The 27680-nt window shown below is 40.4% G+C and overlaps 2 protein-coding genes across 7 annotated transcripts in view; one reads left to right on the forward strand and one right to left on the reverse strand.

Annotated features, from left to right (window-relative positions):
* Positions 1–940, reverse strand: part of RNF111 (ring finger protein 111) — a 52646-nt gene extending 51706 nt beyond the window's left edge. Inside the window, exon 1 of one of the 2 annotated variants that reach the window (XM_063169582.1) lies at positions 871–940. The gene's annotated coding sequence lies outside the window, so the exon portion shown is untranslated. Of the gene's footprint in view, positions 1–855 lie in introns of both variants that reach the window. The other variant, XM_063169581.1, reaches the window with a different exon arrangement.
* On the forward strand, positions 763–26393 carry SLTM (SAFB like transcription modulator). 5 transcript variants are annotated; one of them, XM_063169569.1, is made up of 21 exons: positions 763–945; positions 1574–1661; positions 8130–8203; positions 8495–8680; positions 9137–9184; positions 10170–10197; positions 11533–12001; positions 12562–12611; positions 14731–14849; positions 16443–16592; positions 16687–16796; positions 16884–17044; positions 17362–17453; positions 17677–17840; positions 18936–19110; positions 19677–19801; positions 20316–20483; positions 21251–21565; positions 21959–22109; positions 23259–23416; positions 23738–26393. In XM_063169569.1, the coding sequence occupies exons 1-21, from the start codon at positions 763–765 to the stop codon at positions 23844–23846; spliced, it is 3123 nt and encodes a 1040-aa protein (XP_063025639.1). In that variant the 3' UTR covers positions 23847–26393. The 5 variants fall into 5 exon arrangements, with proteins under 5 accessions (XP_063025639.1, XP_063025640.1, XP_063025641.1 ...); XM_063169570.1 differs by having other exon boundaries at positions 21971–22109; XM_063169571.1 differs by having other exon boundaries at positions 16884–16963.
* Positions 26394–27680: the final 1287 nt, after the last annotated feature.

The following is a 27680-nucleotide window of genomic DNA, read 5'->3' on the forward strand; positions in this document are numbered from 1 at the left end:
ACAGCCTAATAAATCATAAAAAGAGATACTTCGGTAAAAATTTAAAACATTGGTATTGTACTTCTGGAATACTTCCAATAACAAACCGTTGCACAAACAGATCAATTGTTCATTTCCTAAAGTGCGACACACCAGTGGCATGCAGGAATCACATTTGTAGTTAGGCAGGGAAAGATTTCTGAGATCATGGAGTCCGGCCTAGGCTGAAATCAATGTCAGCAGGACCAAAGCACCCAGGGCCACGTCCAGCCCTTCCCTAAACACCTTCAAGGACAGTGACTCCACCACTCCCCGGGCAGCCCGTTCCAGTGTCCAATCACCTTTTCCGTGAAAAATTCTTCCTAATGTCAAACCTAAACCTCCCCTGCCGCAGCTTGAGACCGCGTCCTCCCGTCCTGTCGCTGTTCCCTGGGAGAAGGGAGCGACCCCCGCCCGGCTGCACCCTCCTGGCAGGGAGTTGTAGAGCGGTAAGGTCACCCCTGAGCCTTCTCTGCTCCAGGCTGAGCCCCCAGCTCCCTCAGCCGCTCCTCACAGCACAGGCGCTGCAGACCGCGCCCAGCCCCGGGGCTGTGCCCGCACACGGCGGGGCCGGGACGCGGCAGCCCCCGCTCCCCTCACGGGCAGGGCGGGCCCCGGGCGGGGCGGGCGCTCCGGGCCAGGTGCGCCGTTCCGCGCCTGCGCAGAGGCGCGCGCCGGCCGCGCTCCATCCGGGCACCGCGCTCATTGTGCGCGCGGCCGCCGCGCTCGCCCGCCCGCTCTAAAATGGCCGCCGCCGCCTCCGCTCCCGCCGCCGCCGCTGCGGGGGCTCCCGCGGCTCCCGGGGCGCCGCCCACCGAGAGCAAGAGGATCAGCGACCTGCGCGTCATCGACCTCAAGTCGGAGCTCAAGCGGCGCAACCTGGACATCACCGGCGTGAAGACGGTGCTCATCGCCCGGCTCAAGCAGGTGAGCGGCGGGCGCAGGCCCGGCCCGGCCCGCCCCGGCGGCCGCTGCTGCCGCCCGGCTCCGGCTCCGGCTCCGGGGGCGGGGCGCCGGCGGCCCTGCCGCTGGCCCGGTGCGGGGGGCGGGACCCGGCCCCGCCGCACCGCCGGTGCCCGGGCCGGGGTCCGCCCCGCCGAGCCCCCGGCGCTGTGCGGCCGCTCCGGGCCCGGCTGGGCGCGGTGTCCCGGCCGGCGGAGCTGCCCGGGCCGGCTGTTGGAGCTCGCCCGCGGCCTGGCGGCCCGCCCAGCGCTCGGCGGACAGCCCCGGGGCGGGCTGCGGCTGAAGGGTGGCCGTGCTCCCCGCTGCCCTTAGTGCCATTATGGATGGCGGTGTGGCCTTCTGGTGTTACGTTTCCAAAGAGAAGCGTGCGGGTCCTTGATAAGCTGTACTTCCAAAGTGTCATTTTAACAGCTGAAACTCTCTGCCTTCATCCTTACTGTTCCCTTGCTCTTCTCCAGCTTTAACGCAGAGTGTTCTGCTAAATATTCTTGAGATGCCGAAAGAACTGTTTGGCTTACAGACTTCTGCTGAAGTCAACCTGTCCAGCTTTCCACGGAAAGCCATTTAAAACTAATTTTTTTTTCTCATTTAGGCTATTGAAGAGGAAGGAGGTGATCCAGATAATATTGAAATAAGTGTTTCAGCTGACACACCCACCAAGAAGCCAACTAAAGGCAAAGGTTAGGATCTGTTGATATACTTCATATTCTTAGACAGGTTTTTTTTGCATGTATCATCTTAAAGAAGGACTGGCATATATTTTGGGTGTAGTTGTGACTTTACTGTTTATAGCTTCTGTCATATAAGAAGTCCTTTACCTTGCATGTCTGTTGTCAGTAACTGTAGACAGTGTATGGGGATGCTAGAGAAATATAGATGGAAATTGACTGGATTAAGAGATGTGTGTTCTGATGTAGTGGCTGTAGTGCCCCCAGCTCCTGGAGAGCTGTGCTGAGTGCTGTAGGTGAGCTGGGAGGGGTTTGGTGTGTGCTGTGCTCAGACATCCTGAACGTGAGGTGCTCCAGGTGAGTCCTGGCCACAAGGATCTGTGTGACAGCAGAGGCTCTTCAGCCATCAGCAGGTGCTCACTTGGCTGGGGATGAGGGCACAGCAATATGTGGTAGGGGGTCACTCCCTGAAGAGGGCTGTGTAGAGTGGGTGTGTTAGCATGCTCTCTACTGAAGACAGGGTTTATAAACATTAATTTTCTGAATAGGTGTTGAAGCCTCACAGTGGAATGTCTAATTAGGAGATTTGAGTGTTTCTCTTATGAGACATTAATATTTAGATTTTGTGCTGATCTGTTTGGCAGTGATTTTTTCCAGATTTTTCATCTCTGTTTTCTTTTGCCTGAGAATTTAAATACTGTTTTGTGAGTTTGGAGTAGGGGGATTTTAGTTTGGGTTTGTGTTTTCAGTTGTTCTGGGAGCATCTGTGATCTGTTAGTACTGGGAAAGGACCTGTCTGCTTCATGCACAGCATTTTTCATTGAACAGACACACTAAGAATGTTCACACATGTGCTACAGGGGCCTGAACAGTCTTATAGCACTGTCTCTTGTCATGGGCTAAGTTTTGTGGTGAAAATGATTATTCAGTCAGTCTGGTGCTGTGAATGGTGAAATTAGTAAGAAAATCTGTCTGCTTAGAAAGTTTGAATAACTTCTTGCACTTTTCACGCATTAGAGAAGTGAAAGGAAGTAAATTTTCAAATGTGGTTTCATTTTTTTTTCTGTGCCATTACTTTATTCCCTGCTTTAGAAAGGTAGATGCTGATTAAGATAACTACATGGAAGCTAAATAAGGAAACTCTTCCACAGTTTTTCATGCAGATCTCAATGGCTCCATGTTCTGCTGTGACAAACACTTCCCTTATCTGCTGCTTTTTATCCTCCTAGTCTCCAAACTAATATCATGATATGCATCATGTTCTTGAACTGGTTTCTTGGGCAGTTAGGCTGTTTTGTTTCTGCAGAGGTAGTTTGCCAAGCAGTGCTGCTGCCTGGGGCAGGGCTGCAGTGGCTCTTCCTGCCACCTCTCCTGTGCCCCAGATCCTGATGCATGTGTGATCTTGGTAAACCTCAAAGGAAAACACAGTTTGTGAAGTTCTTATCAGTTCACTTTGCAAGCTCAGGAGTTTCTCCTCATTACTGTTTAGATTGCAAAAGTTTTATGAACAAATTTTGTGCCAAAAGCATGGAAAGTTCGTGGTGGAGCATGAAAAATTTCATTGTTTTGTTTAGGGGAAGTATTTTTTTATGGTATTGGTTTATTTCTAATTGTGTGAAATTATATAGGGTTTGATTTTTAACTACTCACTGTGACGTGTTTTTCCTCTTTACTGATTTTGCTGACAGATTGATCCAGGCCTTTTTGCTAGTGCTTGTTGTCCCCCCACCCTACAGCTTCAGACTAATACTGATGGGTCTTTAATTATTTTATTGCTGGACAGCAGTAAAATTAATGACATTACTGGTTCTGTAGTATTTTTCCTTGTGCTGTTATTGCTGTACAAGGGAGAGTAGGAGTATTAGGTACTCATTTACAAGGAGGATACATCTTCAGGAAGGGCCAGGGAGTGGAAGTGGTGATTAAACCTCCTCAGAGCAGCCAGAAGGGGAGGCCAGTGGGAGGGAAGGAAGGAGGTTGTCCTTCCAGAAAGTCACTGAGTGTGTCTGCTGCCTGTAGGGTTAGATGTGAAAGTGTTCTCTAACCAGTTTTACTGGAGCTCTTGAGGTCTGTGGCAAAAGTGTGATTCTGACTCCCTAGCACTGTGTTACAACAGCCTGGTCTGGAATATTGATTTTTTTTTTTTTTCTGGTAATGTTTACTAAAAGGGAGGACAATACTCAAAAGATTAAGAGTGGGGCTTTATTTCATCCAACTTAAAAAATGCTTGCAGAAGGATTCTGTAATCCAGCAAGAATCCTTGATCAATCCTCATGCAAAGTTAGTAGAACTTTAACACTTTTTCCAGATGCTACTTTTATTAAATAATTAGGGTAGAGAACTGCAGAGCAGCTAATCAGGAGATTATACAGGTAAATAGGTAAGATCAGTTGTTTTGCCAATTAAAGTTTGAAAGGAACAAATGTCAAGTGTTCCTTTTTTAAGTGCCTCAGCTGTGTCTCCACCCTAGCATTTAGTAGCTATGGAGGAATTTCTTTTATAAAAAGATGACCGTTTTTGGAAAAAGCTTATCTTTTCAAGCCTGACCATTCTGCTGCCTAGTCTGGTATCTAGAGGAAGTTACCTTACTACTACTATGAAATATTTTTCAAATGTTTCTGATATGAATGCTCCTTTGAAGGATCTGCAGTCAAAAATGCTGTTGGATATTGAAATATTACAGTTGGTAATTGAAAGCTACTTCCCTGATGAGTTCTGGAATTAGTGTGGGTGAAGAACAGATTTTAGGCTGATAATATTTAACTTTGGAGAATTAATGTGAGCAAAGATGTTTATTTGCTGCTCTGCAAGTTTCTGAGGCCAGTTATAATCCTGTTAGTTTGTGTCTTAAGTCCCTCTCTGGTTTGCAACTGAATTTCCAGTTTGACAATACTGTTTCTTGGATCAAAAGCTGACAGCTGACAATGGCTGGCTTGTACTGTTGCACAAATAACTTTGACTTCTATATTAAAACTGTTTAGTTACTTAAATATAAGAACAAAACAAAGTAAACTAAGTTGTACGCTTGGTTTTCGCAGACCTTTCTTTCTAAAAACAATGAATGCCTAAGAACTGTACTTTTTAGACACAGCAGAAGACTTAAATGTTCCTATACCTCATGGTACCATTTCAGAATTAGAAAAGGATTGTTTACTTTTGTTAATATTGTGGAAAATGATACTTTTCAAGTTGCACTAGACCTCTTAATGCTATAGAAGGTTTATTCCATTGTAAGGATTTATCTCCTCTTTCCCTCTTATCCCATGTTTTTGGTGAATCTTTAGCATTAGTGTGACAGAACCCTGTTGGGAGTTTCAGCAGGAATACCGGAAGAAATACAAACACTAATTTTTCCAAAACTTTCTGATAAGTATGTGTCACTCTGCTTCTGCCTGGGATGCAAATACCTAGTTCAAGAGTTGTCCAGAATACACTCTTTTATAATTCTATAAACAGCCTGAATTTCTCACATGGAGGACCACGAATAGGTAGAATAATCTTGTGCTACTGTAAGGCTTGTAAATGAAATGAAAGCTAAATCTGCATAATGTAAAACCAACAAAGATGTTATAATTCTTCTGCTTACTTATAAGGAGAATATTTGTTCTCTGTGCAAGAGTCTGTTGCAGTTTTATGGTGTGTAGCAATTGCTGTTGCCAGAAAAGGGATTGAGCATGGCTTGTAAAGGAGTGCCATCACTGCAAGGTAAATGAGTATTTGTGTTGTTAAGCACCCAGATCTGTGGTGAATGCTGCATACACACTGACATTTTCAACAGCCACTGCTTGGATAAACCTGTACAGAAACTTGGGTGTTGACAGCTTGTGTGACTGGAGACCAGCTGTGCCTCTTGTCTGCAGAAGGCTCAGCTGCTCTGGCTGTGTTTATTAACTTACCCTTCAATCAGGTCAGCACTGGTCTCCAGTAAGTTCAGAGCAGCAGTCATTTTCTGCAAGGTCTGTGTTGCAATCTGATTTTAGTTATGAGAATTTAAGAGCCAAGTTTACCTTTAAGCAGCCCACTGTAAATGACAGTCAGACAACTGTTGAATTTTTTGTGGATGCTGGCTTTTTGGCGAGTTACTGTACCAACATCTGAAAACTGTGTCAGAACCTTGAAATGCCACTTTTGAGTGGCATAGTGTAACTCTAACTGCAGCAACGTAACCTGAAGCACAGAACTTGAGAGGGAGAGCAAACCTAGACCACTTTCTGGCTTGCAGCTGAAAAGTGAAGGTCATTGTTCAGGTCTGGTTCTGCCTTGGAATACCTCTGGTACTCAGAGTGAATGGGACTTGGTACAAAGACAACAGGCATAGTATAGAAGGGCTAATGAAATCATTACTTCATCTAGCAGCAAATAAAATATAAAACAGCTTCATTACTGACTGCTGCAACTTGCTCTTGATGAGGAGCAGTGAATAAATCACAGTTCTCTAGCTGCTGTTGCATAATGGTGGGGATAATTAAGGTAGCTTTGCCATTGGTTTGGTTTTCTTTTCTGTTCCCTATAAAGTCTCACTTTTAGTCCACCAGCCATACCTCCTCAGGCAAAATGATTTAAATTATTTAAATAGCTTTCATGATAGTCTATGCTAGAGAGTTGCCAAATGTGTTGGGCATCTGCCCTGTGTGCTTGCCTGTCTCTGTGAATGCTTAGCTGGAGATGGGATGCAGGAAGGTCTTTCAGGTTTAACAAACAAACTGAAATGTGAGAGGGTAAAACAGAAAGCAGGAGTGTGTGTAGAAATCCTTGCTGTTTCTCATTGCTTTTTGTTTATGTTGAAGGTATCTGGGATCTGTAGATTCTATCACAGAATGCTAAAAAGCTAGCACAAAATTTGAGTTAGTCTTTGTTTCAGGCATCAGCTGTGGTGCACATCAGAAACTGTCCTTTCCAGTGGAAGTCCTCTTCCTGAGAAGAGCTGGCTTCCCTTAGCATACCTGTGCAGGGGGCTCTTTGCACCAAAATCTCAACAAATCTATTGCATTACAAGTATAAAACTGGACTTTCTGTGGGTTTGGGGGTTTTTTGTTTGTTTGTTTGAAGTGAAATAAAATCAGTGACACTGACTTTAGATTTGAAAGTTTAAATCTCATGTTTTGCTGTCACAGAAATAGCTTCTGCCCTGTGCCTTTTCCTGGAGATCAGTGTGTGCCTGTGCTGAAAACAGCAATGTGCTTTTTCTAGGAGTATGGTCAGAGTGCTGCCTTTCAGGGAAATGAGTAAAAGCAACTGGAATCCAAGCAAACCCAAAACAATAGTGTTGCTTCTTGCCCTGTAGTTCAGGACTGTCCAGCTTTGAAGTGCATTTAAGGACTGCATATGAAAGACCACAGAAATTAATGGCTGTAAAAATTGAATATTTCAGCTAACAGAGATGTCCATACTGTGTTGAACTTTGCCTTATGGTTTTCTTTTATATCCCTTTGGAATAACTATAAAGTTGGTTTAGCCATTCATTAGAGGTTGAAGGGAGGAGGGAAGATTCTATGCCAAAAATGAAGCATTAAGTGCAAATTATGACTGCCATCTCATTTGCATTTGAATTGACACTGAGTTTCAGTAGAAGATACACTAAAGACACTTCCTAACAGAGCTGCTTTTGTACCTTGTACTACTGAAAACTGTTGCATAGGCTAATCTTTGATAGACTGAATCAAAGAGACAGAATGTTCTTCAAAGGCTGTGTTTGTGTGGAGATGTTTCTGTCTAGTGTTCTTGGGTCTTGTTTTCCAGAATAAGGAAATGCAGTGGGTTCCAAAGGGAGCTGTGTCTAGTCATCACCCCCACAGAGACATCTCTGATAGAGAAAAGTGTGCCTGTGCTGGAAGAGCAGAATTCCTCAATGGCACAGGCCTTAATACAGTAAAGCATATGTGGAGAGCATAAGTGCTGCACCTACTCAATTCTTCTGCCTCACTTCATCCTCTACTGAAAAAGGTGGCTTGGAGAGGCTTGTAATTGCCATGCTTGTGGATATTCAAAGATGCAGCTAAATAAAGCCCTGAGACATTCTGTTGTCCTTGGAACTCCACTGTGATTTTGAGCAGGCAGTTGGGTGGGCTGGATGACCTTTAGAGGTTCATTCTAACCTAATTTCTCAGTGATGTTAGTTACCCTCTAAAGCAAGACCTTTCCAAAGTCATGTCTAGTTAACCTCAGTAATTCTGGAAGTGTTTAGTTTCTAGTTTAGTGTTCTCCTGAATTCCATTAGCAAAGTAGAAGGATAGGTATTAAGATCACTAACTTGGATGTAACCACTTGTTTATTGAACAGAATTGATTGTTCATTCTCACTCAGCTGACATTTTATTTCCTTATCTTAAAAATTACTCAGCTTTTGGAGGACTGTATTATAGTGAACAATCCAGCTAAACTACAACAAGTAGAGAATAATAAAGTAAGGCCAAACACAGAATCAGTATTAAAAGTGTGCTCTGCATAGCAGGTCTAGCCTCAGCATATCCCATCATTTCAGGTAAAAAGCAGGAAGCTGATGAATTGACTGGTGATGCTTCAGTGGAAGAGGACTCCTTTGTCAAGGTAATAAAAGTATGTAAAAACTTTTCCCATTTTGTATTTAAAGTCAGTGTTTGACTTCAGTTAATGAAAAAGCTTCCATTTTCTTTGTGGTAATTTATGTGGAAGTTTGGAGCTTTGTTTTTACTGCATTCAGTGTGATGCCTAAGGGTATGAAGCTAGGGGGTTTTTAAAACATGGTATGAATTTTATTGTGCACGTGAGACACGGATCCAGCAGTGAAACACTGATTCTAGCAGTGATTTTTTTAAAAACAAAGCTAATACTTTTAGTTATATTAAGTATTTGTGTTCACACCAAAAGGAAAGTGAATTGGAGACTCAAGATGCAAGTGATCAAGATGGAAATGATGAATTGAAAGACTTCAAAGAATCAGTTGAAGATGAGAACTTGAATTCTAAAGAACTACCATCTTCAGAAAAGAAAAGATACCATGACCCGGAGCCAGTGGAGACAACAGAAGATGTGGAGAAGGATTCTGAAAGTCAGGTACTTGGCTATATTTTACATGAACTTTTATCAGCAAAACTTACGTTTTTTTCTTAGTGTTTTTTACTAGGAAGTCAGAACTAGTTTTTCAGTTTGTCTTGCTTAACTCTAAAAGATAGGTTTTTTTCTTTTTACTCTACTTTAATATTTTCTTTCTATTTGCCTTGATTTGTATTTGAATAGTCCTGAAACAAATGTGGCACTGATTGTTAAAATTCTGCCAGAGTCCATCCAGAGTTAGCTCCTAAGGGATCCTTTTCCCTTGTACTGGCAGTGATTGTGCCTTTCAGTTCAGCATTCAGATTCTTTACATCAGGAGAACTGCTCACGGATGTTCACATTGTTGAGTGTGCATCCACTTAAATATTTAGTGATCTAATGGAATCTCTTGACCCCCTGAATGTTTGAGTGTCTTGTAAATAGTTTGCCTATCTTGTCCCTTTTCTATTTCTATAGGAAAATGAAGGTCCAGACATAGAAGATTACACTTTTCCAGCTGTCCATGTGAGTTCTAAATCAATTCTCTTAAGCTGATTTTCACGTCTTTTTAGTTGGAAAAGATCACTTTATACTGGTTTTTCTGTTCCAGCATGCATTTTAGAGTCAGATGATGTAAGACTGTGAAGATACACTGTATGGAAAGCTTTCATTCAAATGTTTAGTAATGCAGATTATTGTGATACCAGCTAAGTAGACTTATTTAAAGACACAATTCATGTCTACAGTTTAGGAGTATTCAGTGCATAGACTTCACAAAGAATATGTTTCACACTCCCTTAAAAACTTATCAGAGGGCTATGCCAGATGATGTTGTACAGCCTGTACAGGAGTTTACAACTTCTGTTTTATGTAGAAGTTTGCCCTGTGGGGAGTGTGGAATGGGGCATGGTTGTTCAGGGATGCTTTTTGGTGTTAATACTAATATCTGATATCTCTAAGTTCAGAAATTGATTCTGAGAACTGATGTCTGGAAAGTGACATCTCATACAGCATCTCTTGCTCTGTAAAGCTAATGAGAAATAAGTAAATACCCATCAAAATCAGAGTTTCATTTTAAAGTAGTTACTGCAGGGAGGCTGCCTAGTTTCTGACTTCTCTCTTGAGCTTTTAAAGCTAATGGTGGACTGCTTGCATTTCTCTGAAAGCAGTAATCAGCAGCTTGGCATCCATTCTGAAGGCTTTGGTAAGACATGGAATAGTTTAGAAATGTCCCATTGAGTTGAGGGGGTAAGACAAGATCTGCATGTCCCAATCAACTGCAAACTCCAAGCGTTGCAGATAAATGCCAAGTTATTTCATAAAGAAGTTTCATAACATTTTTTAGTGATTTGACAAGGGAGGTGCACAAGTTTGGTTCCTGGATAATCTTTGGAAACAGTTTTCATTTCAGTATTTGCCTTCATACAATAGAAATGTTATGAAAAATACAAATTGTTCTGCTGAAGTTTCAAAATAGGAGACATTTAGTGTTGACTTCCTTTTCTTGCAGGATGGGGAAGATGAAGAAAATGAGAAAGGTATGTCTAAAGTTTAATAGAGTTCAGAGGTTTTACTCTGGTAGAGCAGGCAACTTTCTCTTGTAACATTCAATCTCTACTAATACTAGGCTTATCTCCAGCACTAAGTATCAGTTGTCTCCTCATTGAGCTCAGCACCTGGAATCACTGCAGTCAGTTTATTTCACTCCTAAGAGTTATTTACTCTTAAGAGTTGATTACAGTATTATCAGTTACTGTGGTGGATGTATAATCTAGTTGCAATACTATGATTCTTAATAAAAGCCATAGTATTCAAGGACTGATTTTAATACACGGTAAGTGTTGATGCCAAAGCTCCAACTTGCACTGCAGTAACTGATGTTGAGTGAAATGCTGCACTCTCACACTGAAGTTGAGCACCACACAAATGTATGGACCATCATATGCTTGGCTTACTGTCACTTAGAAATACCACTTGTACATAGGATGGTAAAACAGGTGTTTGCAAACCTGTGGAGTGGCACCATTTTTTATGCTGTGCTCATTAGTGAAACTATAGAAGGAACATAATGCATTTGGGCAAACAGACTTCCTGGACAGAAATCATAAGGATTCTACATTTTGTGGACTCGAAAGGACATGGGACACCATCACTTGCCACAAGATGGAACGAACACATTACTGAAGCTACAGGATAAAACTACAGACTCCGTGTTTACGAGGGACCCCGTGGCCGAAGTGTCTCACCTGTGCAAATCCAAGAAGATGGAGATGTCTCTGTGGGACTGAGATGGAAAATCTTTCCAGTGGATGAAGACTGAGACCATTTGTCTACGAACTCTGGATTAAAGCTCACCCATCCATGTTCTGCAGCAGCCTTGTACAACTCACTTGACTGCCAAGCAACTGCTTGGGAAGGAAAGGAGCAGCAAACACCGACGTGGAAGACTGACTGGAATTCTCCAAGACTGTGATTCTTTCGGATTTGGGAAGGCTAGAAGTTCTGGAACCAGGAAGATTCAAAGACAGATTAAATCAAACTGTGAACATCCAAAGCAACTATCTTCTTCTGGAATGCTCAATCCTAAACTGGAAAATGGATACTTCTTATGAAGAACGGGTATCTCCAGGATGGAACCGTATTCTCCCTCCTAATGTTTTGGTATTTGTCTCTAGAAAATGTGTTTTGCCATGAAGAATAAGTGATCCTGGGTAAAGGATTTATATTTGTGTTAATACACCTTGTGTTTTTTTCTAACCTTCCATCAGTGCTAATAACTGGCTTTGTATTTTCTAGGTCCTATTCTAGCTTATGCATATGAAATTGTTTAAACTTCTTGTTTTGCCATATTTATTCCTGTTAAATCCTCTTAGATAAAGCAGGTTCTGGTGATGGTACACAAGAAGTATCTAAACCTCTTCCTTCAGAAGAAAGCCTAGCTGAGGCTGATCACACGGCTCATGAAGAGATGGAAGCTAACCCCTCTGTGAAAGAAGCTGAGGATGATAACATATCGGTTACAATCCAGGCCGAAGATGCCATCACTCTGGATTTTGATGGTGATGACCTCCTAGAAACAGGTAAAAATGTGAAAATTACAGATTCTGAAGCAAGTAAGCCAAAGGATGTGCAGGATACCATTTCACAGAGCCTGGAGAAGGAAAGCAAGGACTATGAGGTGACTGAGAACCATAAAGATGGTAAGAAGGAAGACTCCGTGAAGGGTGATCCAGTCAAGAAGGAAGCCAGAGAAAGTTCAAAGAAAGCAGAATCTGGAGACAAAGAAAAGGATACTTTGAAGAAAGGTCCCTCGTCTACTGGGGCCTCTGGTCAAGCAAAGAGGTTTGTTTTTCTATGTCAGTTCTTTACGATACTGAGTACCAGCATTCAATAAGATCACTCTGCATTAAGGGGGTAGCAGCAAGAATCTTATAATTAGTATCCTATGCTCCTGCCTGTAGGTTTTTTGACCGCCATAAGTTACTTTTTAAAATTCAAGATCTTCGTATAGACACTATGTCCTACTGATTGCATTGTCGAATTGTCAGCATTTATTTATTTTTTTCAAATTGACGATTTTTTTAAATGTCCTTGTGATGATGGTAATGAACAGCTATCAGTTCTAAGAACACAAAATGAAGTCAAGTCCCCGTCCTGAAATCTGGAGAAGATTGCCATATATCCACTGAATAGAGTTGTCAGAAAATCTAGATCTTCAGGCATCTTGGGGAAAATCAGTGCAAGAATCCATAAGGGAATCATTTGTTCAAATATACAGTCTGGCCCTTTTTCATTTTTATTTTTTGAAATGTTAACTTGTCTGTTAGTGTTAGTAGTATAAAATGCAACACCAAGTTCTGTAGTTTCAACTTTCTTCTGATTTTTTTAATTTGCTTCTCTAGCTCTACTAAGGAATCTAAAGAAAGCAAGACAACATCAAAGGATGATAAAGGTAACTATTCCGAATTAGAGTAGTATTTCTTAAACTAAATGCTTTCCTGATTGAGAAATTGCTTGCCACATAATAAAATGGTTTCTATGATTTAACTCAGCCATCTCTAGTAAATTATGCTAGAGGTACAGTAGGCATTTGCTATATGTATGTGTCCATATATTTTGTTTCTCTTTATGCCAGGTTTATCATAAGATCAAAAATACTTATTCTAAAGACTTGATGAAAATATGTTCTTCTATTGCAAAATACTTTTGGGAGCAAATTCATTTAACATTTCCCAGGTGTTTGTTTTGATGAGAAGCTATAATTTTCAGATAAGTCTGCTGTAACTTACAGCAAAACAAGCAAAAAATAATTGCAAGTACTTAGATGTAATGACAATTATTTTTTTTCTTGTTTGTAATTCTAACTCATTTTTAAATAAACTAAAGTCTCAGACAAGTACTATAGCTGAGATGCCAGCTTGCAAAATTGCACTTGTGGCTGTTTAATGTATTAAATTTGAACCTTGGAGCCTTGGAGTTTCTACCTATTTCCATAAAACCTTGTGTTGTGATTACAAATTTGAAGAGTGGAGCTCAAGAGCACATTAATGTCACCAGTTATATTGGTGCTTCATGGTTGAAGAGATGCATTTGTGTGAGCTCATGTGTCTCCTTATTTTACCTACTCCCTTTCTGCCAAAAACCTTTGTCAGAATCTCTGGCATAACACTAAGGAACAAATGAAACTTTACCTGATAAATGGATTTGAGAGGAAATTTTTTGTGGCAGACATAATTGGGTCTTCTGTAGATGCTTACAATGAAACTGAAAGCAGATTTGCTGTGTCCTCATTTATGTAGCATATGTGATAACTACGATAGTAACTGTTGTAAGGCTTTCTTAATATACACAGCCAAAGCCAGGATAGTGGCTGATTCTTGGTGTTTATTGGTGGTCTAAGTGTATCACAGAACCACAGAGTATTATGGGTTGGAAGGGACCTTAAAGATCATCTTGTTCCAATGCCCTGCTGTGGGCAGGGACACCTTCCACTATCCCAGGTTGCTCCAAGCCTTGTCCAGGGATGGGGCAGCCACAGCTTCTCTGGGCAACCAATGCCACGGCCCACAGGGAAGAATTTCTTCCTTATATATCTAAACTAATATCAAGATAACCTCAGTATGATCGTAACTGGGATGTTGCCTTTTGCTCATAGTTAATCTTGATGCATTGAAGAAACAAAACTATCTTCTCAAGATGGTTAAATTACCTTTTAAAACTCTGCATATCACCAGATTTTCCAGCTGTCAAGATGGAGACTAGCTCTGGTCTTGCCTGTAGGACTGGCTACATTTTAACATATCCCAAAGCAGTTCATTTATTTAGCAGCAAACAACAAGCTGAGCTACATAACTGAGGGCTGAAAGATACTGGGAATGAGATGACATGAATATCTTTTGAGTTCTTATTGCTATGTTGTTGCAAAAATACCTAATATATGGGGTGAGGGGAGTATTTAAGGCACAAAGTGTTTTTCCAGCTTTTATTTAGTATTTTCTTTAGTATGTGGGAAATAATTTTGGTGGGTTGTATCTAGTTCTACATCCAGTAGTATTTTTAAAAAACTGCTCCGGATGAAGCCAATACTCTGAAGTTGTGGAAATTTATCACATGATTCTGGAGGCTGGGATTATCCAAGTCTCCTGTATTTGCCTTTCTGTTGTCTCTGGTAACTTGAGCACTGTACAGACATCATGATGGAGAACAAATACTGTGTGCAAAAAAACCCTTTTTATGGATGGTAGCTAATGATAAGAGCCAGATATTGAAGCTAAATGTACATACCCAGATGAGGAGTAAAGCATGCCTTTAACAAAAGATTTGTATTATTTTTCTGTCTCTATCCTTTGAATACAAGCTAACCAAACTGTTGGTCTCAATACCTGGTTAAATGAATGAAATCTTATAGCATATATTTTTTTTTTCTATAGAAATCTTTTCAAGAAAGGTAACCAGATAAACAATTACTTAGAGGTAACAGGCTAAGTTTCTCTTTTCAGCAACACTTTAGTAAAATATTCATGTTACCTTTGTCTCCTTAATGTTTTGGCTGTTTGTAAAACTTGTTGCAGGAAGCACGAGCAGTGTTAGTGGTAGCAGTGGAAGTTCAACTAGGAACCTCTGGGTTAGCGGACTGTCTTCCAACACAAAAGCTGCTGACTTGAAAAATCTCTTTGGCAAATATGGAAAGGTATTTTATGGGCTGTGATACCATGTGTGTGGCGTGTGTCTATTCCTCCTCCTCTACTCAGTTACAGAAATTAATACTTGATTTAAATAAGGGTTTGAGAGGAAATGTCTGACCAGTGCAATCTAAAACCCCATATTGCAGCAGTAAGAGTGTATGCTTACAGGAAGAGCCATCTATTCATTTTATAAGAAATTTTTCTTCCTGTGGAGGTAAGATAAGTACAAAAGAAATTTCACAATACTTGAAAGTTCTGGTCAGAACTGACTTTTAAAATAATGATGGCTATGTTCCTTTGTAGCAATTGTATTTAACCATGAGTGCAAGATAGCGTACTAACTGATAAAACTGTAATACAAATAGTGTTTCTAGAACATCCTGCTTTGGGAGGTTGTTTCTAAAATGTGTTCTGAAGGCTTATGAACGGGAAGAATTGGTAAGAAGATATCACATTTAATGTATGATGCTTTAGGAACTCTTTCAATGACTTGATTTTTTTTTTTTACAGTCTGCCTAAATTAAGTCTCTTTTCCCAATTTTGGTTAATTGAAACATACAAATTCCATAGAACAATGCTTAGCTTTCAAGATTTCCACAGTCTTCTAAACCCAGGGTTCTCATTTTCCCAAAGGAGTTGCTGATAACTCTGAATTTGTAGTGTTAGTGTAAGCCTGTGCAGGTATGGCACTATTGTATCTTGGGAACTAGTTAGAACCTGAGCACTGTGACTATCAAATATGTGTATTGATTTTGACATATCTGATGTTTCCAGTGAATTTAGTAGGTGATATTATTTAATGCATTCACACGTGTGGACACCTGAGAGTATATTTTGTTGAAACTTCCATTTACTTGGCTGTTTTCACTGTAAAGCTGGTTGGTACTTACATTTATGTAGCTTCCCAGTTTTAAAATTGATTGGGAAATATTTCATGACTGTACCATGACAGTCTAGACAGCTAAAAAGATAAAATTTATGGCAGCTAGAAAGATAAAATTGTTGCCTTTAAAGCATGACTATGGCAAAAAGGCTGGCTCCAGTGGCCATAGAAATTCTAGCAAGGAGGAGCACAAAGGTTAATACCTTCTCAAGAAGCAGATGTCAGAGTTGACTGCTAAAATGGCTTAACTGGCACACTTGCTAGATGACTTTGAAGAGTTGGCTCCCTTATTGAGTCACTACATAATGCTGCTTATACCTTCCTGCCATTAATTGGCAGCTGCTGACTTTCTTTGTGGGGGTTCATCTGTCAGAGATGAACCATCAAATTCAGGTCAGTGCTTTTTCTGTGAATGAATTTTGCCAATAACTGAAGAGTAGCATTTAGTTAATGGGCATGAGGAGGTGACTGGTCAAAACAGGATGCAAGCATTAATATTCCTTAATGTGCAAGTTGGGATGAGGTTCTCAAAGCTTTTGAGAATTTGGGAGTGTCAGTCAATCTTTGTAGCGGGGTGGGAGTTGTGTTGCTGGTGAATTGAGGGGGTTGGGTTGAATTTTTGTTTTCTTATATACAAGGGTAAAAATCTTATTGCAATACCATACCTTCCTTAGAAATGTCTCTCTTAGAACCTGAATTCTTCCTGTTTGCATAGGTACTTGGTGCAAAGGTGGTCACAAATGCACGAAGCCCGGGGGCAAAATGCTACGGCATAGTAACAATGTCCTCTAGCACAGAAGTGGCCCGGTGTATCGCACACCTGCACCGCACAGAGCTGCACGGACAGCAGATCTCTGTGGAGAAAGTAGGTTTCATTCCATGAAGACTTTACCCAAAATAGACCATCTTTGACAAGAATCTGTATTAACCTATTTGCTTTTGAAAAAAAAAAAAAATAGGTGAAAGGTGATCCCTCCAAAAAAGAGTTGAAGAAGGAAAGTGATGAGAAATCTAGTTCGGGTAGGAGCGTAGGAGATAAGAAGACTGCATCAAGTGACAAAGCCAGCAAGTAAGGAATTTCACATCTTCTGAAATTGCGAAAATCCTCGAAGCTGAATTTCCCTCATTAGATTTTTGTGTTCTTTTTCCTAATAAGAACTCCGTCAACCAAAAAAGAAGAAAAGAAATCAGAGAAATCTGAAAAAAAAGAAAGTAAAGAAACCAAGAAAACAGAAGGTAAAGATGAGAAGAGTGATAATGGAACAAGTGGCCCTAATCAAGAATCCACTAAAAAAACTGAAGAAAAGAAAAGAATAAGTATGCCATATAGCCATATTTCCTCCTGTTGAATCTGTGTGTCTGACTTGTCTTGGGGGCATGTTCTTGCTCTTACTGGAAACCAGACAGTTAAACAACTGTTCTTTTTTAGACTCCAGTAACACATTTATTACTTCCATACTTTATACTAATATTTAATTACAGGCATGTGCTGGTATGCTTCTCCTACCAGTACCAGTTCACTTCAGAGATTTAGCAATTTCACTGAGAAGAATTTTTAATAGGCAAATAGACATAGCTCTGTGTGTGTTTTTAAACCTTCTTTTATTTTTTTTTTTGTTTCCCCCCTTCACTAGGTGGTAAAAGCCCAGGTCAAGTTGTAGTTTTAGACCAAACAAAAGGAGACCAAGGCCACACTAGGACAGTTAGAAGGGGAAGGTTTGATAAAGTAAGTATCTATAGATTTGATGCAATCCTTACCTGATTTGATCCTGCCTTGCAGTTGATATTTGCACTGAAGAGTCAATAAACTATCACTAACTGTTAAGCTTAGATAGAAGCTTTGTATGCTTTGGGATTGCTAAGTCATTAATCATACTTGAACATAGCATCCAGAAATCTCCCTAAATGAATGAGACTTCTGAAATAACCATTGTAATCTCTATCTATAGCCACAGATATTGAGGAACAAAGAGCGTATTATTCAAGAGAAAGTGAAATTCAGGGAATACAGGGGTAGAAAGGATATCTTGCCTTTTGAAAAGATGAAGGAACAGAGATTGCGAGAACACATGGTTCGGTTGGAAAGGATACGACGAGCTGTTGAACTGCGAAGGTAGTAACCCAACTTTTTGCTAAAGGCTATTGTATACATTAATTGATCAGATACTATATTTAGAAACCTAATCAGAATGCATTCTGTCAAGCCTTCTAACCAGATGTTAAAGTCTGGGACTCTATCTAACATAGATACCTAGGATACCTAACAGTATCTTTATGGGAATTAACAAACTCCAAAATTTTGTGTAATCTTTTAACAGCTGTATATGTACACACACAGCTTAGAGTTTGTTACAGTGTGGGGTCTATCTCATAAATATTACTGCATGCCAGTTTTCTTTTTGGAAAGGTGAGAAGTAGACTAGGAGACAGGGCTAAAAGTAGTGTTTGGTATTTGCTTGTTTGTTTTCACACTGAGAATGTTGTATGTCTAAATGACAAATCAAGCCTAATACAATCTTGACCCTTTAAATAGAAAGACCAAATGGCTTCACTGTTCTGTTCTTCTGTTCTCATCTGGCCAAAAGCTTGCAAAGAGCAGTTAAATGAGCTGTGTTGTTAGCTGGGTTTCCCAAAACAATGGGAAACAATTCCTAAACAAAGGAATTCCCAGCAAGCATAAAGCTTAAAGGAGAAAATGCCTTTTGTGCTTCCTCTAGGCTGTATTATGGGAGGTGAAAAGGAGAAAGCAAAATGAAGCTGTTCATGAGTCAACTCACCAGTGCAACTCAGAGTAATCATGATTGGCTGTCTGTCTTAATTTTTTGAACAGAAAACCCTAAGTAAATGTTTTGTTAGCTTGAAGAAGAGCTAAAATAGCATTTATTTTTTAGATCAAATCATATTCTTGGCTACTGAATACTGTTGTTGCTGTGTGCCACATGACAAATGAGAAATCCAAATTAAGAATAAAATACATCAAGAAATGATTCTTGAAATAACTTTACCTATCAGTTAATGCTAATGGTTCTGTAGATAAGCTAAAACCACTTTGGCTACTTGGGGCTAAAAGGAGTAGACTTGTGGTGCAAGGATTTCTGTGAAGAGCTTACTCTGAATTAACTTTTGAATGACTATGTCTAAGGTGATGTTAGTTTTGGATGACAAAAATTTTCAGATGAATTTCTGCTCCCTCTTTTTTTTTCTTCAGGCGAAGAGAAATTGCAGAGCGGGAGCGGCGCGAGCGAGAGCGGATCCGGATAATGCACGAGCGAGAAGAGTGCCTGCAGAGGGAAAGGGAGAGACTGGAAATTGAGAGGCAGAAGCTGGAGAGGGAGAGGATGGAACGGGAGCGATTGGAGAGAGAGCGTGTTCGGATTGAACAGGTGGGCAGAAGCTCTTTGGAGCATGGCCCAGTTTGCCCTTGCAGGGAATTTTGCTCTTCACTCTTCTACCCAGTCCTTTTTGTTTCCTAAAAGCCAGCCAAACATTACATAATTCACATTGTACAACAACGGGAATCTTCATCTTGTTTGCTTGGGAGTAATTTGATGTAAAATGCTCGCTACTGTAGCAGCTTTACAAGTCAGTCTCTAAACATGAAGTACAATAGATCACTTTGTCTATACCACTCTTCCATAATTAGACTGAATTTTTCCTATAGAATACCACTGCAAACTTCAAGAAGTGTTTCTGGCCAATAAGTACAGTAGTAATACAAGAAATTACCTGGAGACATTTCTGTGTAACAGCCAACAGCATCTTCAGACCTGTTGTCTACTTTTTTAGAGAAATTTTCCCTGTGCTCTTTAATCTTAGATGCTACCCAAGGATGAATTTTATCAGATAACTTTCAGCAGAAAACTGACAAGGGCTATGTTTGGATCCTTGCTAACTGTTCTCTGTGTATCTCTAGTAAAGAGCTGCTCTGTTTTTGTTCCTTTGGTGGCAGGAGCGTCGGAAAGAAGCGGAGCGAATCGCGCGGGAGAGGGAGGAGCTGCGGCGGCAGCAGCAGCAGCTCCGCTATGAGCAGGAGAAGAGGAATTCTTTGAAACGGCCACGGGATGTAGATCACAGGTAATTCTCAAACTGGTCATTTGCAGTGCATAATAAAAAGAGCTGCAAACCCTGTATCAGATTTGAAAATGCATTTGGACCTGAAGCAGGTAGTCTTCACAAAAGAACTGGATTTCTGGTATTTGTTTGGTTTGGCATTAGTTTATGACAAACATGAAACACTCCTTATCTGTCGGAGGGAGCTTTGAAATTAGAGAAGCATCCCATGAATTAATTCTTATTGTGTGGGCAAAAAGCCACAATCTAGAGCATTTGCTGAGAAAAGCTGTTCTGCCTTAATGGTTGAAGCTTCTAGTTTAAGAATTCATATTTCTGCTAAATGGATGGTTAGTTTTGGGTGTTTTCTTAAATGATTTTGTCTACTACTCTTTAAAGAGTCTACCTTTGTCAGTGGCTTTCCAAAGGTCAAATGAGCATCTCCTAAAATAGACAACTGACTCTCAACAATTTTCTGCATATTAGGCCTTGATTTGGCTACCTGTGACTGATGAGGGTTCCTTTGTTTTGGCTAAAGGAGAGATGATCCTTACTGGAACGAGAGTAAGAAGATGGCTCTTGATACAGACGCACGTTTTGGCCATGGCTCAGATTACAGCCGCCAGCAGAACAGGTTCAATGACTTTGATCACAGAGAACGAGGCCGATATCCAGAAGGTTCTGTTCCATCATCTTCTTTTGATAGGTAAGTTTAAATAATGGAGCAGGTATTTGTGTGCCAGCATCTCTGTGGATTTCACTCCTGACTGTTCAAAACTGAATGTGGTGCTAAAGGCTTCACACAGTTCTGATATAATAGAATTGCAGTACTGTCCTGACATTTCTTGTCTTCAAGACTGGCTACTTTTATAATGGACTCTAATCTGCTTTTCTCTGAGGACTTTAAATTAGCTACCTGGTGGCCTTTTTTTGTGAGGCATTTCAAAAGGATTTTTGCAATTATTCCTTCCTCTTTCCTATTTAGTCACAAGTTCCTGTGGATTACCTGTGTAATTTACTGTGCAATAAATGCTGGTTCCAGATGGAATGTCATGGTTCCAGTAATCACTAGTAAAGCTAAGACCACATAATTGTACCTTCTGGAATTCTGCTTTTAGGTTGCAGTGAACTAGAATTGTATTTACAATTCTGACTTGAGAAATAGAGCATTCCTCAGTGGGCAAAAAGGCGGCTCTGTAGTTGCTTAAATTACACTGACCAAAATAGAAACAAATAAATGCATAAAGAAATGTTTAACTGGCTGTTAGAACTCAAGCTCAAAATTACAATTGTAGAAATAAATACAGTTTTGGGTGGGAAGGATTTCTGTTCCACATATATATTAGTTCTGTTTCACAAAGAACTAATACAAAGATGAGTGATATTTTATATCCTCATGCATGTGCTTACATGTGCAGAGAAAGGTGAAAATGGGAAACAAGCAAATGACTCTTTCCTACTTTAACAACTTAGGCGAGATCGTTTTGTAAATCAAGGTGAGGCAAAAAAGACTCGCCCAACAGCACGAAGGGAAGAGCCAGGCTTTGAGAGATACCCCAAGACCTTCAGTGAGTCCAGAAGAAATGAACCACCACAGGCAAGAAGCGAACTGCGGGACACGGACAGGCGCGAGGTGCGGGGAGACAGGGATGAGAGGAGGACGGTGATCATTCACGACAGACCAGACACCCCTCACGGCCGACACCCCAGAGAAACCGCCTCCAACCCACCCCGGCAAACCAACTGGAAGGGCGAGGGAGGCATCAGCACAGACAAACGGGATGGCAGGTAAATGTGCTGACTGACCAGGGAAAGTAGTGGTTCTTGTAAAGTTCATCCATAATTCCTCAAGAATTAGTGTGTAAAGAGAGAATAGACCCTCTCCTCCTAAAGAAAAGCATTGTAGGGTATCAAATGCTAAATCTCATCTAGGAACTGGTTGCTGATTTCCAGCATTCTGTTTTAGTCATGAGTAGCAACACAGAGTTAAGGAGGCTTTTGTGTAGAATGCAGGTATAAACAAGTAGCATGTGAGCTTGAATTATTTAAAAAGCCACAAAGATTTAAAGGAATGTTTCTAAGTCACTGCAGGTTGCTAGGAACCACAGGAATCTCTGCTGTCTATATGTGCTGTGCTTTGGTACCAGTTCAACTATACTGAAACCCAAATTTTGATGAAAGCAATTTTTACAGAGGCGAGCGGCCGGAGCGGTCGGGAAGGGAAGTGTCCGGCCACGTGAGGGGAGCGCCGCCCGGGAGCCGCAGCAGCGCCTCCGGCTACGGGGGCAGGGAAGGAGAACGGGGCGTGATGGGAGACAGAGGTGGAGGACAAGTGAGTCACCTTCTTGTGTTTGTGTCTGTGAAGGAGAGGCTGGAAAATGCAGGCTCATGCTGGAAAAATGACCATATAACATCATCAAAATGATTCACAAGCATTCTGCCTATTTTCAACTTAGTTTTCTTTTTGTTAAAGGCTCTTTTTTAATCATGCAAAAATTACCCTATTCTTCTTGTCTGGCATCTTTATGTTGTAGTAAAGATAACTTTGTTATCTTTATGATAACCTACATATTGTTCATTATTCTTTTGAACAATACCTGAGAGAGTAGGTGATGAAGCTTTTGAGAATTTGTTGTCACCTTTTCAGGGTTTTAACCATACAGTCACTGCCTGCTATTTTCAGTGCAGTTTGTAATTGTAATTTGTAACGTGATACTAAGTGAAAATCCTTCTGCAAGACTTCTTTTTAAAGACTACAGATTAACTCACTCCTGCTGGTAACTCCTGAAGTATTTAAAAAGTATTAATGTGTGACAGTGTTCGCAGGGGTCTTAGGATGAGAGAAGAGATGAGGATCTGACTCTGTTTCAGAAGGCTTGATTTATTATTTTATGATATATATTAAAACTATACTAAAAGAATAGAAGAAAGGATTTCATCAGAAGGCTAGCTAAGAATAAAAAAAGAAGGAATGAATAACAAAGGCTTGTGTCTGAGACAGAGTCTGAGTCAGCTGACTGTGATTGGCCATTGATTAGAAACAACCACGTGAGACCAATCACAGATGCACCTGTTGCATTCCACAGCAGCAGATAACCATTGATTACATTTTGTTCCAGAGGCCTCTCGGCTTCTCAGGAGAGAAAATCCTAAAGAAAGGATTTTTCATAAAATGCGTCTGTGACATTAATGTTATCCTTCCTGAGTTTTATGCCAGTGATAATGAGTTCAGGGCAGAATTGGAAGTAAAGTATGCGTTTGTGGAACCTCACTCACTGCATACCCACACAATTGTCATTAAGTTTGTTACCTAGAAGTCACAGGAATATTGTAAACATGTGTGAGCAGCCTGTGGACTGAAATCTTGAAAGACTTGTGTTTATTCTATCAGCTGTAAGCGTGTCTTTGTTGACAGGCCTGTTCCTTGTAGGTGAAACAGTCCTTTCTTTGTGAGAATGACGTTGTGTCCCTTCCTCCCCAGCACTACAACGAGGACAGACACGTCGTAGAACGCCACAGTCGTGAAGCTGGACCAAGGAAAGAGTGGCATGGACCTAGTTCTCAAGGAAGTGGCTACCATGACACAAGGAGAATGGGAGATGGCCGTGGAGGAGGGGGCATGATGGCCCCACATACAAGGTACAGAAAGCACTCCTTCCTCTCCATCCCCTACTGAGCCCCTGCAGGCTGTGGTGTCCTTAGGAGGTGCAGCAGTGTGGGGAGCAGCTGGGTGACCCCCTGGCACAGCCCCAGCCCCACCTGCCCAGCCAGCACAGGGCTCCCCAGGTGTGCAGCACAGCACGGAGGGACTTCTTGCCAAGTCTCTTCTCCTGCATGTTTTCAAGTCTCTTTTGAGACTTACAGTTTAACAGTTGATAGGAGATATAAGAATGTTATTACCTGTGCACCAGGAGTTTAGGTATGTATCATAACACTTTTTTTTAAAACTTCTGTTTCCAGTAACTCTTCACCCATTAATAGAGTTGTACAGATCACAGGCAATTCCATGCAGAGGGGAAGTGGCTCAGGATTTAAGCCATTTAAAGGTGGACCTCCACGAAGATTCTAAGATCTACAGCTGTTTGGTTTCAAGATAACTTATTGAAATTTCTTGTAAACTTTCTCTGATTAAGAACAGGAAATCTTGTCTGGAAATCCTGGTTAAATTTTTTAATTTAACATGATTATTTTCCTCTCAATTTTGGAGGCATTTTCATAGTTACGTTGTAATTTTGGATAGTTTTTGTGTATCTTTGATAAGCATTTTCCCTGAGGCACTAGAGCTGTGTAAAAAGACATTGGAACCAAAATATTTGTTAATTCTGTACAAAAGGATAGTTTGCAGCTGTGTGCTAGTAGTTTGATTTGCCAACATTAGCTCTGTGGTGTCATGCTTTAAGGTTAGCTACTTCTCACAACATCCACAATAACCTCCATTTTGAAGGTTGTCCGGACTATTATCTCTGCTTTCTAATTTGTAGAGAAATAAGATTTGTTCCTTCATTACTGGGTATTATGTAACCTATTTTTGCAGAAGGTACTGTTACATTGAGTGCATTTATGTGTATTCTTGCAAATGTATTCTTTTGAAATAAACCTTCATATTCTGTATAGCTTCTAGTAAGTCTTTAAAGCAGTCTTTGGGGAAGGCAGGCAGAATTAAACAGACATGTTGGCATAGCAAATCAAAGCATGGGTGCGTTAGGTTCTAACTAAGACTTGTCTCCTTCACTGTTAGTGAATTGACAGTAACAGTGTCAACAGAAGCACATTTGCTCACAGAACAAAGATTAGAACCAAAAAATAGCAAAATACTCAAGCAAGGCCCAAAGAAACAATTTTAGTTTGCTCTTTGTGTTTAGCAAAGCTCTGTGGAAGTTTGAAGCAGCTGGGGTTTGACATCAGAAACCACAAACTCCTTGCAGGGCTTGGGGACTCCTGCAGCTGCTCCTGATGCAGCCCTGAGCAGAACGCTGCATCTTGTTAAACCATTTGGATTGGGTCAGCATGGAAGGGCCTGTGTTAAACCAGGCCCAAAGAGAAATGCCAGGCAGCCAGGTCAGGACTCATTCAGCACCCAGCCAGGGTAAGGGTACAGCCACAACTCTGCTGTTCAGCAAGGGAGAAAAGCAATGAATCCCACTTGGAAAAGCTGGGGGCTGGATGGCTGCCCAAATAACGGGGCACTCCTAGCAGAACAGAAGAGCTTAGGAAATAGTCCTTGAATAAGAGCTGGAAAGGTTCTGATCCAGATTGCCTGTGAAAGAAGGATTTCAGTTACATTTTTTAAGGCATGAGACAGTAAGAAGATGCTGATTTCTGCTTGCTGTGTGGAAGAACTGCTGAACACCTGCAGTGTTCCAGGGGAATCAAGAGCAGAGAATGAGTTCAACTAAACTGGTTTTGAGTAAGCAGCCTTTCAGGAAGGATGGAGAAGAGAGAAACTGAGAAACCTGCTGTGCAACAGCATTGTCTCTAATTAGTCCTATATGCATATTCACATCTGATAAATACTTAAGTTTAAACAAAACAAATGCAGTCTCAGTCAGTGTGTCACTTACCTTGATATAGTAATACATCTTATTCAAGTCTTAAAAATCTAGGAAGTTCAATTTACTGAATTTTGCTGCAGGAGTTTCCAGGAGGAAATAGAAATTCCCAGTGCATTTTCCAAAGTATTTGTGCATTTTGCTGCAGTCTGTGCTCTATCAGGTGTGACAACACACAAAAAACAGAAACCTGCTCCCAGATGAATTTATAGTGGCTAAGGGATTGAATGGGCAATTTCAAAGTTTATAACCTTAAAAGACAAAGCTTTAGAGAGGTACAAAAGTAAAACTTAAGATGTGCTTGGTTCCCTGTAAAAGTCTAGATATGCATTCCAACAGTTACTTAAGTAAATTAAAAATGTGGTTGTGCAGGTGTAATCATTTCACCTAAAATACTAAAACTCAGACAATGGGGAAAAAAACTGATTGAAAACAAATTGCTGAAACCTTTGAATTTCTCAAAAGCTGAAGAGCACCAGAAGTCTATCCTTTTTTTCCAGAGTGAGTTTTTGTTGGGTTATTGTTTGTTGGATTTTTAAATATGTTTTTTAAAGTATATCATCCAAGCTTTATTATTAGGAAAGAACTTAAATATCTAAATGAAATATTTATTTAAGTTTGCTCACTTAAATTTATTTACATACAATGAGTTTCAGAAGACTGTTAACCAAAATAAATCTCAGTTGGGTAAAGACCTTGAACTAGAGAGGCTGATAGCAGGAGACACTATTTAAAAGGTAACAGATTTTAACAGCTTTGTGGTACATAAACAAAAAGGGGTATCAAGATACAGAACTGGATTTTTCTGAAAACTATTTGTGTTCAAAATTATTTTAACAATTTACAAGGAAATGTTATTTCCTTATAGTCTTTAAAAACACATTAATACAATATAAACAATTAAGGCTTTTAAAATGCAAAACATTCAGTAGTTGAACTTGTAGATGCCATTACAGTGCTGGATAATGGTGTCACATGATGAGAAGTATTTCATTCACATACATTGGTACAAATGATACTGCATGACTAGATTTAATTGTGTCATGCACCTCTAAAACACAAGTTAATTTTTTTAACTTCTCCCCTCTCTTGGTCAATCCAGAGTCACTTGCATCAGCTTTACTTTGCATTTCCTTTTAAGAGAGATCAAGTAAGCATGGCATGACTAAGACTCACAGCTAAACTGCTGATTTAACACAGGAATTGCACAATTCTGATGGCATCTTGAAGACATTACTAATCTGGAAGTATTTTGGAACTTTTCTAAAATATGTCAGGCTTTGTGGGGGAGGCTTTTTAAAAAAAAACATTTCATTGTAAAAACACCCAGTCAAGGCAGTTAAGACAACAAATATTTGACTTAGCACTGGAGAACTTGGGGTGACTTCTGTAGGATTCATTTTTGTATGTCCCATCAGTAATTTCTTCACTAAGCTTACATGTGTGTGTAAAAGGTGATTATCACAACTAAGGGCTATGCAGCTGGTGACCAGATAAAAGGATAATTGAAAATTATTAAATAAAACCAAACTTTGATAAGAACTTGTTTTGCTAGAAGCTGTAATATAAACCAAAACTCTGTCATTTAACATTAAAGCTCTATCAGGTTATTGTGGGGAAACTGCTGACAGTATTTCTCACTCCCTTATAAAGAAGTTGCTGTAAGGAATTTAACATAACACTGAGCAAGATGTAACAGATTTAGAATAGATTTCTGTGGCACAAGTACTTGATACTTCTGTAGTTCTGAGAACTGCTATCAAAGTTGTAAACACTGACAACACATTGCAGAAACACAGGGAAAAGTAAATCACAGGTGCTCTGATCTGTCCAGTACAATCTGATAGCAACCTGCATTAACTGGGGATGTTTTTGCAAATACAAAGCCCATCCAAACCAGAACCTGCTTATTTCATCAGTGTCTGCACTGTAACTCCCTCACCAGTCACACTTTCCAGCAGAATGTTACAGCACTGGTCATTTCAAGAGTTATCAAACTACAAGTGAAGAAACCCTTGCTACAATAGGTTTGTCTCTTGAAATCATTGTACCTATGGTTACTTTTTAAAAGGGTTCTCTAAAATTATTTTTGCTTGCCAATCCCTAAGAGAAAGCACGTAAGCAATCCAGAAATGCAAGCATACCTGCTGTAACCCGAATATATGGAATGCAAATATGTACTTATTGCAACTATTCATGATAAAAATGGAAAAGCTGGATTACAAATAGTTTAAAGGCCACAAGCAGGTTCCTTGATTCACTGCATCCATCTGCAGTGTCTTGAAGATACCACCTGCTACTATGCTTTTCCAAGCAATGGAAGGATTTTATTTCCACAGCAATATTTTTTTTCT

This window comes from Melospiza melodia, chromosome 15 (assembly GCF_035770615.1).
Source record: "Melospiza melodia melodia isolate bMelMel2 chromosome 15, bMelMel2.pri, whole genome shotgun sequence".
In the NCBI taxonomy this organism is placed as follows: domain Eukaryota; kingdom Metazoa; phylum Chordata; class Aves; order Passeriformes; family Passerellidae; genus Melospiza; species Melospiza melodia.

Coding starts and splice junctions, on each gene's coding strand:
- SLTM (XM_063169569.1), top strand. CDS start 763: ATGGCCGCCGCCGCCTCCGCTCCCGCCGCCGCCGCTGCGGGGGCTCCC. Junction 17,454..17,676: donor GAAGGGGAAGGTTTGATAAA/GTAAGTATCTAT, acceptor CTCTATCTATAG/CCACAGATATTGAGGAACAA. Junction 21,566..21,958: donor ACAGACAAACGGGATGGCAG/GTAAATGTGCTG, acceptor TTTTGATGAAAG/CAATTTTTACAGAGGCGAGC.